General features: G+C 54.3%; 1 protein-coding gene across 1 annotated transcript; it reads left to right on the top strand.

The window, feature by feature from the left end:
* Nucleotides 1-1613: 1613 nt before the first annotated feature.
* Nucleotides 1614-11757, top strand: RAC2 (Rac family small GTPase 2). The gene is made up of 7 exons (XM_074950030.1): nt 1614-1804; nt 5119-5190; nt 6996-7113; nt 8343-8405; nt 9265-9424; nt 10682-10814; nt 11519-11757. Exons 1-6 carry the CDS (start codon nt 1770-1772, stop codon nt 10810-10812), a joined length of 579 nt encoding a protein of 192 aa, XP_074806131.1. The 5' UTR covers nt 1614-1769; the 3' UTR covers nt 10813-10814; nt 11519-11757.
* The last annotated feature ends 1137 nt before the right edge of the window (nt 11758-12894 follow it).

The following is a 12894-nucleotide window of genomic DNA, read 5'->3' as shown; positions in this document are numbered from 1 at the left end:
TGGCTAATCCCTCTAACTCTTCCCCTACCCAAAAACTCCTCTGGAGTAGGGGGAAAGCTCTGCCTGCTTGCTGCAGCAGTTGTGATTGGCTGCTCTTTCCCAGAAGCAGCCAATCAGAGGGGGCTCTACCACCCATCCCAGGCTGAAATTCCAATGCGGGTGGCAAGGCTGGCTGGTAGAGGTGGTCACACTGCAGTCCCTGCCTCCATCCGGCTTGGTTCTCAAGATGTTGCATTGTACAGAGTACCAGGATGGAGTCCTTGGGCCCTCTGAGAGAGAGACACAGAGCACCATCTGAGACCCAGAGTCCAAGGGTCTGCCCTGCCCCGCTGGACAGGAGATTAGGGCATGTGATACTGGCTGGGACAATGGCAGGAGGTCTGAGATGCTTATATAGCTAGTGAACTGCCAACCCCAGCTTTATTTGGTTTGTTATATTTTCATTGAATGGCTCACAGTCTGGCCCTCCATGGAGTGTGTGCATGTGTTTCACAGACTAAGCTAATTTCCCCTTTTGTTATACAATCATATCCCTTCCAGCCAGCTGGGGGTCCCTTGTTTAAGAATAATGCGAGCAGATTGGATGGAAGGGAGACCATCTGCTCAGGATCACAGGACAAAGTGGCTGGAAGGGGGTCTGTAACGATATGTTCACTTGCAGTTATGCTATTCAGCCACTAGATGTCTCTGTGGATTGTATAGGATTCCAGGCGGGGACGTAGTTCCTGGTAAACAAAGGAGACAAAGCTGGGGCTCAAGCTGCAGGGAAGCCTGGTTGTACTGTAGTTGTACCTGACTTGTTTAATAAAAGTCTCCTGTTTGAGATGGACTGGGTCTCCATCTATCATGAAGCTAGCCAAGGAGGCACTTAGATACTACGGTGACTGGCACAGTATAAAAACGTAGCTGGGACAGATAGATCTTCCTTTAGGGGAAAGGAGATGGATAGGAGACTTGTCTAGGCTGGGACTTCTTCTTCCTCCATCAGGAGCTGCTACTGCTGCTCCACGTATGGGTGAGTATGAGGATATGTGTGCTGTTTCTTCACAGTAGCAAGCCGGGCAGGAGGGGGAGTGGGGAAGGTTTGAGGCAGAAGCTGAGTAGAGAAGCAGAGGGAGAGGCAGAGTAGCAGTAGGGATAACGCTGCTTTCCTGATTCTAGTAAAGTTCCTTGTTCAGCTTTCTCTGTGATTCTTTACCGCTCTCATCTGACAACTGGGAGGCCCTGAAACTCCTCAGTCAGGAGCTGGCTCCTCCTCCTGCACCCACAGCAGATTACCCTGACTGGTGAGTCCTCACTGCACCCGCCCGAGAGGAAAGGGAGCACTGGGGAAGACAGGAAGAAAAGGGGGACCCCACCCTCTGCTCTCTGCAAAGGGGCGGGAATGGTGTTCCCTCGTTCTTCGCCTTAATTGAACCCCTGGTTGGAGGCAGCACAGCACCCCCTGCTGCTCAAAGCTGGGGGACAGGAAGCATAGAAAAGAAATTACTTGAGTCATCTGGCTCATGAAACTGTCTTTCAAACTGCTTGCTTGCACATGCCCCGCCTTCAGCCAGTGGCCTCGACTACCAGAGGGGAGGGACTGATGGGAAAGGGAGGGTTAAGTAACATTCTCTCTTCCACTTCCTCCCTCCCCACGATCTGCTGCTCCCTTCAACGCTAGATTTGACATTACATTTGTACAGGTCTTTCCTCTGGTCACCTGAGAGCATTAGCTCTGCCTGACTCCTCCTGCCCCAGGAGCCGCCCTCCTCCTTGAGGCCAGAGAAATGCAGGCCATCAAGTGTGTGGTGGTGGGAGATGGGTACGTACCCTTCTATTTTTTGGTGGGGGTGGGGGAGGGGAGGGCAGAGAAGGGGGAAGGTTGTTTCTTGGTGACATTTCACCTTCTTTGCTTTTGACTTCCTCTGAACTGCTTTCGCTCTCTTTCTCTGCCAGGCAGGGCATGCAGGAGGGCAGCCTGCGACAGAGGTCGTACGTTATGTCGGGATGGGGGATGGGCATTTTCCAGGGCAGGTGTAAAAGGCCCACTGAAGCACGAACTATTTGTAGGTTGGCCAATCTCCCCTAGATGAAGGTGTCGCCTCTACAGTGCCTCCCTCACTGCAGCTATTGCTGGTAGAACGGGAGTCAGGTGTAACATACAGTGGGGGAGATTGTGGTTTCCCTTCTACTGGGCCACGCCACAAGCCAGCGGTGTGGGTGACTGACACATGGCAGTGATGCATGGATAGCGCCATGGGTCCTCTTCTGTGGATCTCAGAACCTATGCTCTTTCCATGAGCTGTCCAGGAGATCATTCAGTGGGACTCCCATGGACGCAGCAGGGAGGAGATGTTCCTTTCCCCTTCGTCCCTGAGACACACCATGCCCTCCGTCTGCCTTAGGTATGTGAGGCAATGAAATCCTGGGCATCTGAGCACAGCATAATCATAGCCTGGCTTATCCATCGCCTGGCCAGTGTGCACCCTGCTGTCAGTGGATATGGCCCAGCCAAGGCCTTCAACAGCAGGAGCTTCCTCAAGGCGGGCCCCAGTGGGCTACTGCCCCTGCAGGGGCACTAGGAGACAAGCAGCCAGGGCCCAGGAGAGCATCTGCGAGGCGGGAGTAGTGTCTGGCACTGTGAGGGTTAAACCACTTCCAGGCTAGGAGCTGGTGATGCTGTTATCTGGGGCAGCTATCGGTAGCATATGAAGTGACATTTGCAGAGGCCCTGCACCCCGCAGTCACTTCCTCCTTTCAACTGGCCCCAGGAGGAAGTTTGCAAACAAACGATCAAATTATAGAAACCACCTTGGAGGCAGGGGCAGGCGAGAGGGTGGGGGAGGGACAAAGAAATACAGAGCAAACCCCAAACAAATGTTGGTACCTGCCAGAAAAATACCGTAAAGACCAGAAACTAGGGGCTACAGAGCCGTACCTGAAACCACCTGCACAGGAAACACCCTGGGACTAACCCCACAGTTGCCCCACAACCTCTCCCCAGAACTCTGCTAACCCCCCAACACAATGCCAGTACTCTGCCCCATAACTCTACCACCCCCAGAGCCTCCCCCATAACTGTTAATCCCATAAACCCTATAGCTCTGCTAGCCCCATATCCCTCCCCACTGACCCCATCACTGCCCTCCAACACAATAATCCCACAACCCTCCCCCATAGCTCTGCTAGCCCCATATCCCTCCCCACTGACCCCATCACTGCCCTCCAACACAATAATCCCACAACCCTCCCCCATAGCTCTGCTAGTCCCATATCTCTCCCCACTGACCCCATCACTGCCCTCCAACACAATAATCCCACAACCCTCCCCCATAGCTCTGCTAGCCCCATATCCCTCCCCACTGACCCCATCACTGCCCTCCAACACAATAATCCCATAACCCTCCCCCATAGCTCTGCTAGCCCCATATCCCTCCCCACTGACCCCATCACTGCCCTCCAACACAATAATCCCATAACCCTCCCCATAGCTCTGCTAGCCCCATATCCCTCCTTCAGCTCAACGGCTCTATCCCCATAACCGGCCCCCAGCACAATAACCCTATAACCTCCTCCAGAACTCTGCTAATTCCATTGCTTTAAGATGCTGCCACCCACCTGGGAGGCAGGTCAGTATTGTTATCTCCATTTTACAGATGGGGAAATGGAGGCACAGGAAGGTTATATGACTTTCCCAAGGTCACCCAGCGAGTCAGAGCTGGGAAAGGCCAGTCCATTAGCCACTAGGCCATCCTTCCCCTGTTTATCCTGGCTGTGATTCCTTTCTCTCTTTGTAATCTCTTTTTTCCTTCACAGTTGGCTCCCTTGCCCTTCACTAGAGATGTTTGGAAACTTTTCTGGGGAACCTTTTTTTGTGTGACAGAAAATGCCAACTCATTGAAATGCTGTCTCAGGTCCAGGATGGAATTTCTGGACACAAAGAGAGCCTGGTTTCCCCCAAATATCCCATAGCCTAGTGGTTTGAGCACTCAGGCTGTGGAGGACGTAGGTTCGAGTCCCTGCTCTCCCTGCATTTCTTTGAAATCCCTTTGGCCTGGTCTCTCTCACACTAGCACTCTCTTCTGGGGTTGGGATGGGTTGGGATGTGCTGTGGCTCTGGCCACCTAGTGCTCCACCATGCTCCATTGAAAGAGGGGTGGTGCTGGTGGCCTGCAAGGGTAGGTCTGCACAGCAAAGAAAAACCCGTAGTTGCCCATGCCAGCCGACTCAGGCTTACAGGGCTGTTTCATTGCTGTGTAGACTTCTGGCCTTAGGCTGGACCCTGGGCTCTGGACCCTCCCACTGTGCTCCAGGCCGAGCCCAGAAGCCTACACAGCAAAGAAACAGCCCTGCTCTGTGAGTCAGAGTCGGCGGGCACAGGCCAGCCGCAGGTGTCTAGTTGCTGTGTTATACAGGAAGTCAGACTAGATGATCTGATGGCCCATTCTGGCTTTAAACCTTATGACTCTATGAGAGGAGAAGGGGAGGAGGGGGGAGGAAGCTTTGGCTGCTTGCTCAGAAGCCCCAAGAGCAGCCTTGCTGCAGGCAGCCCAGCTCATGAGTGCCATGTCAGCTGGAAGGATGACGATGACGTTTGGTAGGTAGCCTCAGGAAAGCCAACATGGTGCCGTGAGCATACAGCGTGAGGTGTCCTTTCCCTCGTACTGACGCCATGTCCCAGTGTGGCATTAGAAGGTGCTGTCCTGTCGGGGGTGCCATCTGGGCAATTGCGTTCTGTTACTCTACGTTGTCACTGCTGTATCAAACGGACACGCATACTCCTCCGTCTCCTGTCAGAAATTCTTTGTTGCTGTGCACTGAAAAACAGCTGCTGTGCTCTACCCCAGAATGGCTGCATTTCAGCTGAGCGGTCCCTGTGTAAGGTCTGTAAAATACCTCAGCTTTCAGGCTAGAAAAACACTAGAGCAATGTAACATCTTCTCTCCTTCCCTTTCCCTCTAACACTCTAACCCTGCTTGTGCAGTGATTAGGGCTGGGAATCTGGTTTCTCTGTTCTTCTCCTCCAGCTCTCTGCTATGTCTGGCTTTCTGGCCAGGGAAGGCGTGATACCCCCCCCGCCACCCCCAAACAGGAATCACAGTAACAGATCCTGGGTGTGTTTTCTGTCTCTTCCAGAGCTGTGGGTAAAACCTGTCTCCTCATCAGCTACACCACCAATGCCTTCCCAGGCGAATACATCCCCACTGTGTGAGTATCCAGCAGATGGAGGGCTGGGGACCAGGCAGAGGGCAAGCAGGAGGGCAGAGGAACACACAGCCATTGGGAGGACCAGCTCTCTGCACCCATAAGTCAGTACTGGGTCAAGTCTCGACACCAGAAAGCTGTTCATTTGTAGGCTATGGGGTTGTCCAGCATCTGGATAGTCCCAGCCTTCATTTCACCAGCTGTGAAAGGGACAAGGGGCCCACTTCATCATTGCCCTGTGACTCCTTTACACCAGGAAGCCTGACCTAAAGGGACCACAAGGAAGACATAAGCCCTGGCACAGGGAGCCTTCATACCTGGTGCAGAGCCAATTCTGTGCTGCCTCAGGGGGAACCCTAGCTGTAGGGGACAGGGTAAAGGATGCAAGGAGCGTGTCCAGGCAGCAAGGTGCAAGGCCAGGACAGATCTGCACCACTGCAAACTCCTATAGGGGCCACTGAATCAGGGATGCAATTTAGGATGGCCCCAAGCACAGGCTACTAGCAGCTCTTGATTAGGGATGGTGCAAGCTGACGTTCCTCTCTCCCTTCACCACCGCTGGCATGTGCCCTTGTTCTCAGTGAATAGCACCGTACTGCACAAGAAGTCCCACTGAAGTCACTGGGGCTACTCCCTGTGTGTGGGGGTAAGGGTGTCAGAATCTGGCCCTTGGGGTTCCAGCTCCCTGGAAGAGCCAGGTGTGTGTTGCTGTTATACTACAGTAGCAAAGGAAAGCGTCCTGGGAAGCTGCATATAAATCACTGTGCAGACAGGGCTGGGAGCACCTGAAATCCTCACCCTTTGGCATGGTCAGTTTGAGCTGAGCTTTTGGCCATGAGAAGCCGCCTCTTCTTGGCAGCCGGATTGTACTGCGATACTGTCACCTCCTGCGTGCCAAACGGTGTGGTGTGTGTAGCTGTGCGACGCCTTCTACTTGCTGTGCTCCGCACCGGTTCGTATCTAGGACCCCTGCCCTGTGTGCCAAGCGAGGCAGCCATTTTGTTCTCTGAGTTGGGGCTGCCTGTTCCAGAGGAGAGATGCACACGGTGTGCTCCCTCACGGGGACTTTACTTTGGTTCTTTCTTGTTGCTTTTTTCCTTCACTTTAGACTGAGAGCTTGTGGTTGCTCTCTGCATAGGGAAAAATATAACAAATGGGTTCAGGATGGGAGACCTACAAGGAGCACCTGTGTGGGTGGCAACTGTTCTCTGTGCTGCCAGTGACCCTGTGTCCCAGCACGGTGCCAGGGGACGCTCTGCCCCAAGACAGGAAAGCCTCACTGGCTATAGGCATTAGAGATACCACAGCATGTTTTGTACGAGTAGGGGTGCAAGCCATGGCGTCCTGACCCAGGTCCAGTGGGGGTTTGGCAGGGAGCACGGTCCTGTGTGATACAGAGAAGGCGGATGGCGTGAAGCCGGTTAAGAGGGTAATCTGGCTTCTAAAACAAAAGGGTGCAGATGAAGGCTTAGAGAGCACAGAGCTGGAGCGGGGCGTGGGGAGAACTTGGCAAGGGGAACTTGAGAGGAAGTAAGAGATTGGGACTTCGTAGGCAGGATGGAGCCCCAAAGGCAGTGGGAGAAGCTGGAGCTGGGAAGGATTTCGGGACAGCTGGGCTATGGGGAGGTAGGTTGTGATGGGATGGGTGCAGGCATTCGGTGAGCCAGCAGCACCGGAGCTCTGCAGGGGGGTGTCTCTTTCCCTCCCGGGCGCATGAGGAAGAGGCGCATTGTGGCCATGGCCTCCTGCCCCCTGAGCTCTCTTCTCCCTGGTTTGAGGAACCGACTCTCTCTCTCTTTGCGTTGCAGGTTCGATAACTATTCCGCCAACGTGATGGTTGACAGCAAGCCCGTAAACCTGGGGCTGTGGGATACAGCTGGACAGGAGGATTATGACCGGTTAAGACCCCTCTCCTATCCGCAGACGGTGGGTCATTTCTCAGTGTGCCCTGCTCCCCCACTCATCGCACCCAGGGCACATTCCCTTGGCAACATCTCCTCCCTGTGCTGGAGAAGTCAGACTTACTATTGGCCTGTGATGGAGCTAGAGTTCCTCTCTTAATTTGCTCCTTTCTCAGAGCTCACCAGCCCCCGAAGACCCCATCCCCGTTATTTTATATGCATGCATTTGGGGGTCCAAAAGGGTGCAGGGATTATGGGGAATATTTTGGAGAGCCATCTAAATATCATACGGTATCATTCAGCACTAAGGTGTCTCTCACAGGATTTGAATGACTCTGGGGATTTGCAAATGAGGTATGGAGACTTTCATGTCTTCTTGTGTCCTGATTGTGAGACTGGAGCATTCTGAGTCCATGAAACAGAGCTTCTTACCTTTAAGAAGTGGGGATGGTGGTACTTTACTCAAGCTCCATCCACAGTCTGCTAAAACAATCAGGAGTGAAATAGTTAATTGTGTTGATATGGTCATCAGTAGGATTCAGAGTCAACACACATTAGTGCTATTGCCCCAGGCAGTCTGGCTGCAGATTCAGGAAGACAACACTGCATCAGTTCACATTCAGCAGGTTTCCTTCACAACTTGGAAGGGTTAGAAACATAGGCTCAGAATTGTTGTTTTTAAACTAAAGCTTAAATTGTGCAGTGATGGGGCCACCAGAGAAGTATTTTTCTGAGTACCCAAGTACCCACTGGGTCTCACTCCTGCATTTATAGTGACCAGTTTGAATCTGGCCCCACCTTGGCAGAGACCAAAACCATCCCCATCTGATGGTTGGTTGATGATCTGTGGGAAATGAGTGAGGGGGCGTCAGTCCATTTCCCAGTAGGACAGGAGTCCACATCACAAAAGCTTCACCGCCACACTTAGCAATGATAGATTCCCTCAGTAACAGCGTCAGCTGTTACCAAGGGCTGGCTGCGCCAGGAGACTGAACAACCTTCTCTCCCCTCCAGGCGGCTCACAAATGTCAGGACTGAGTTGCACAGATTGGGAGGGAAAGTGCATGGTGCTGTACCTTTGGGGGGGGATAACAAGAAAGCTTGAGTCTCCAGGGCTGTCAATCCAGCACCTTTCACCGGCCCACCCCCCCCTCCGATGCTGGACAGAATGCTCCAGTTTAGTGCTGGGAGGGGTCCCCCTCACGCAATGCGACGTGCACAGCCTAATCCTCGAATGCTGCTGTGTCCTTACAGGACGTCTTCCTGATCTGCTTCTCTCTGGTCAGCCCGGCCTCTTATGAAAACGTCCGCGCCAAGGTAAGCGCATCGTGGCTGGCGTGGAGGTGTCTGTGCGCAGAGGGCCGAGGTAGGCACTAACTCGCCACGTGCAGCTCAAGGAGCCAGCGAGAGCCGCACGAATAGACACTGGCCTTGAAAAAGGAACGCTTGTGCAGTGAGTGTGGGCGGTAACAGCTGATGGATTAGCTGGATCCTGAGAGCTATTTTTCTTTGTGTCTCTCTCAGGAGTAGCTAGAATATTGGCCTACCACAGCCTCTGGGTTGTCCAAGAGAGATTAACGAACAAACCAGGCTAGATTCTAGGGCCCACCAACTGTGCTGCTCGAGAGTGGGTAACACACTGTTCCCCGTTCTCACCTGGGTGCTTCCTTAGCACCCGCCCCCCACTCCTGCCCCTTCACTGCCCTGGCCCCAGCAGCTTTCACTGCTGCAGCCTGCACGTTCAGGGGGCAACTTTCAACCAAGACCAGCTCAGCACAGCTCTTATGTGTGGGTAATTTCTGGGGCATGGGGATACGTTCCCCCAGCATTCAGCTTGGGGCGGGGTGGGAACCAACAGTGTATTTCCCTGCAACTTTCAGCTCCTACCTAAAGGGGAGGGAGGCAGCTGGGGGGCGAAGCCTGAGGCTGTTGCATAGCTCTCTCCCTTCCGCCGCTCCGGTGTCTCAGCTCCGGGGGAGGGAAGTCCCACTTTGGGCTCTCTTGTCAGGGGCTTTGCCTCTGGACCCCACCATGGAGCTGATTGGAGTCTGGCTGCAGTTGTCCACACTACCACACAGGACAGTGTAGGAGGAAACAGTGGCAGCTGGATTTTATTTGGTGTGTGGGTGTGTGTCTTTCTCTCTCTCCTCCTGGCCCCTTCTCGACCTCCCTCTAGTGGTTCCCTGAGGTCCGACACCACTGCCCCAGCACCCCCATCATCCTCGTGGGCACCAAGCTGGATCTCCGTGATGACAAGGATACGATCGAGAAGTTGAAGGAGAAGAAGTTGTCGCCCATCACGTACCCGCAGGGCCTTGCGCTGGCCAAGGAGATCGGTAGGTAGAAGGCCGTACTGGCAATACGCCGAGGCCGCTGGGGGAGAGGACGGGGGTGTGTGTGTAAGCTCTCCACCAGTTTGGCATGTGCTTCCTTGGCAGGGGATGGGGAACATGGGCAGGATCCCATGAAGCTGAGTGGGAGCTGCTACCGGGCACCTGGAAGAAATGCCAAGGGGTGTGTGACAGAACAGGGTATTGGGGGCTCTGGAAGGGCAGGCCTAGCCTTTTCTTTTTGTGACACTCTTTGTGAGGGGGTCCCACTCCTCAGCTCCCTGTCTTCTGCCCCTCTTCTGGCCAGGATCTTTTGCTGACACATCCCCCACCAGCTACCCCTCCCCGGCCTCTTCTAGCTGGTCAGTCTTTTCTGTGAAAGCCACAGCTGCTCTGCTGGCAGAACCCTCCTCCCCAAGTCCGGAAGTAGGAGGGACAGTGAGGTCTTTAATTTGTCTCAGAGAGACCCAACCGCTGCTTCCTCTTCCTGTCCCCGGGAGCTGGCGTTTGTGCGGGTGACTCGGGGAAGATGGTAGCTCTGCCCCACCCTTTTTTGTTCATCTGTGTGTGTCTCTTTCCCCTGCTCCGCTGCACAGTACAGCACTTCCTTGCCTCGTGTAGCCCCTGAACCCGAGACGTAGCTAGGTGGGAGGAGAGGGGGAGACGCAGAGGCACAAGGTAGGGAGAAATGGGGTGTTTTCAGCTGGGATTTCAGAGAAGAGGGGGCTAGTCAGTGAAGCACAGCCATTCCCCCAGGGACGAATCACAAGCACTCGCCCCCAACCTACCTCCCATTCTCCAAACAGCCACCTCATCCTCCCCTCTCAGAGCGAGGATGCTCTCCGCTCCACCAGTCTGGCCACATATCTTGACAGCCCGACCAGGGTTGGGGATCCATCAAATCTGTCTCACATGGCTGTGAAGCAGGTTTGGCAGGGCTAGGGCCAAGTCAGTCTCTCTGAGCCTCAGTTCCCCAATTGTTAAATGGGGGTAATAGCACTGCCCTACCTCACAGAAGTGTTGTGAGGATTGATGTGTTACTTATTGCGAGATGCTCAGCCACTGCAGTGTTGGGGGCCAGAGCAGACAGACAGAGAGAGACAGATGGATGCATCTGTTCTGGCTGACATTGGCCCCTGAGATTTCTTCATTGATGGCGTCTCTTCTGGGTGAGGACCCTTCAGAGTTGCGGGGCTGGTCTGGGGACCTCCTGGATTCACTCCCATTTCCTCCCAGTGATGATGCAGTCTTCTCTCCTGGCAGATTCTGTGAAATACCTCGAGTGCTCGGCGCTGACGCAACGTGGCCTGAAAACGGTGTTTGACGAGGCGATCCGAGCAGTTCTCTGTCCCCAGCCCACCAGACCAAAAAAACGGGGGTGCAGCCTCCTCTAGGGGTAGGTGAAAAAGGGCTCCCCTCCCCTCCAGACCCCAGTCTATCAGCACTAAGGGGATTTGTCTCTGTCGATAACCCCCTCGCCCCTTCTCTCCCTTGAAAGGACCCTGATGCTGCCTTGATGCCCCTTCTCTCCCTTGAAAGACCCCTTGCAGGACTCCTCTTCCTGCCGCACCACTCTCCTGAACTTCCTGACTCTACCCTGAAGAGAGGCTGCTGTTGCCAGCTTCCCCCAATGGGACCCCCAAACCTGCCTCTGACCTGGGACCTCAGTGCTTCCTTGGAGACAGGGGCGACCTGTTGTGGGGGGTGTGGAGCTTAAGCCCCTCCCCTTAAAAATCAACTGGACATATACGGAAAACAGCAAAAAAGCCCCTCCCCCTGCAATTTTCCTGCTTGGCCACTAGGGGCTGCTTTGTAGCTGTCCATTACCAGGCAGCCGCTGCCTCTCCTCCCCCTTCACATTGCTTCCCCTGCTCTTCCCCCACCCTCCGCATAAGACCCCGGGGAGGCAGGAGAGAGGCACAGAGTGGCCAGGGACAGGAGACAGAGCTGATCAGGGCCAGGTGAGGGAGAAAAAAGGCTCTCTTCTCTCCTCACACCACAGCTGGGCTGGAATGGGAGGGATGGATGAGGTGGGGAAGGCAGGATGGAAGGGTACGAGCTGGTATCACAACCTGCCTCCTCTTGTTATTCCGGACACAGATTCCAGCCCCAGTCCTCAGCTCGCTCACGACACCAGGCTCTGCTGATGTAACAGTGGTTGAAGGTTTCAGCGTCTTGGACCTTGGTACTGCTTGGTGGTCACAGCGCTTGTTTGTTTCTGCTGCCTAGAAGGACCAATATGGGTCTGTAGCACTCGTTTGTCCATTTGCACAACCTCCCTCCCTCCTCCTGTCAATTTCTGTGTAGGGAAGGAGAGTTAATAAACCGACTGTACCTTCCTGCCATTGGTGTCTTGTGTCCCTTCCCTGGCACTTCGCTGCAAGCTTGGCTGTCTGGGTTTGATGCTGGGGCTGCACCATGCTGGCTGTGGCGTGTCTGGACACTCGGAGGGACCACAGCCAACCAGCCAAATCCCTCCTGCAGCCGTCAGACTGGCTGGGCGTCACCACAGCTGAGATTCAAGCTGGGGACAGTGGCGGGGGTTCTGAAGGCAGTGTCAGCTGAAAGGGAATGGCCTCCTATCTCAGGCTGAGCTGGTAGGTGCCTGCATTTAGCTGTTGCTAACCTTCCTTCAGATCTCCCTGTGTCTGTGGGAGAAAGTCTCCTCTCCTCAGGGACCTATCAGCCAAAGGGCCTAGCCTGACAGAGCCCAGGCAAGCCTCTTTCCCAAAGGCAGAGGAAAGGTAAGGCTAGCAAGTCTGTTGTGAGGGGCACAGGAAGGGAGCCTAGGACTACCTGAACTTATGGATCCTCTAGAGCACCTGCTAATACAGTCTGTCAGAGCTTACATACTTTCCTCAACGGACCTGTACACACCGTCACTTATGCCTACCCCCATACACACACCTATACATACATTGGCACTCACTAACATAGCCAGACATACAGAGAGGTAAGCGGAAAGAGGGGGGCGGGGTGGGAATGAGTCATCAACCAAGGCAAATAGCCCACCGATCTGCTGAAATCCAACAGATGAGAGCTGCCCCAGCAGGGCGATGGAATCTGCAGCTGACGGCACCTGGATGACTGATTCACTGCAGGGGCGCCAGGAGCCTTGGCTGCTGCTAAGAATAGGGAAAGCAACATTACGTGATGGCTGTAAGGGCAGATTCCCGAGCGGACTTCTCCCGAGCACTGCAGATCCTGGCTCACCCAGGCTTCCCTTCTCCCCACCCCCACTACCAGGAGTCTAACGAGTTGGAGGAGGGTTCAGGACAAAGCAAATGGTAAAGAAAAATCCAGAGGCAGTAATAGGAAAGGGCAGGGGGACTGGATTGAACCAGCTTTCCACTCTGCAACAAAGAGTTTCAAGGTTAATGTCAGCTAAGGCCTGTAACAGAAAATTCCATGGGTTAAACCCTGGTGGTGGGGAGTTCCTCAGGTTACTTCAGGGGTAGCTCAGAGGCAAGGCGCAC

Source organism: Natator depressus, chromosome 1 (assembly GCF_965152275.1).
Source record: "Natator depressus isolate rNatDep1 chromosome 1, rNatDep2.hap1, whole genome shotgun sequence".
Lineage (NCBI taxonomy): Eukaryota > Metazoa > Chordata > Testudines > Cheloniidae > Natator > Natator depressus.
This window is presented reverse-complemented; position numbering and strand designations above follow the sequence as displayed.

What these genes read in the sequence shown, in the direction of transcription:
- RAC2 (XM_074950030.1), top strand. Translation starts at nt 1,770, where the DNA reads ATGCAGGCCATCAAGTGTGTGGTGGTGGGAGATGG. An exon ending in TGTGTGGTGGTGGGAGATGG is followed by an intron (nt 1,805 to 5,118) that starts GTACGTACCCTT and finishes TGTCTCTTCCAG; the next exon opens with AGCTGTGGGTAAAACCTGTC. An exon ending in CCCTCTCCTATCCGCAGACG is followed by an intron (nt 7,114 to 8,342) that starts GTGGGTCATTTC and finishes GTGTCCTTACAG; the next exon opens with GACGTCTTCCTGATCTGCTT.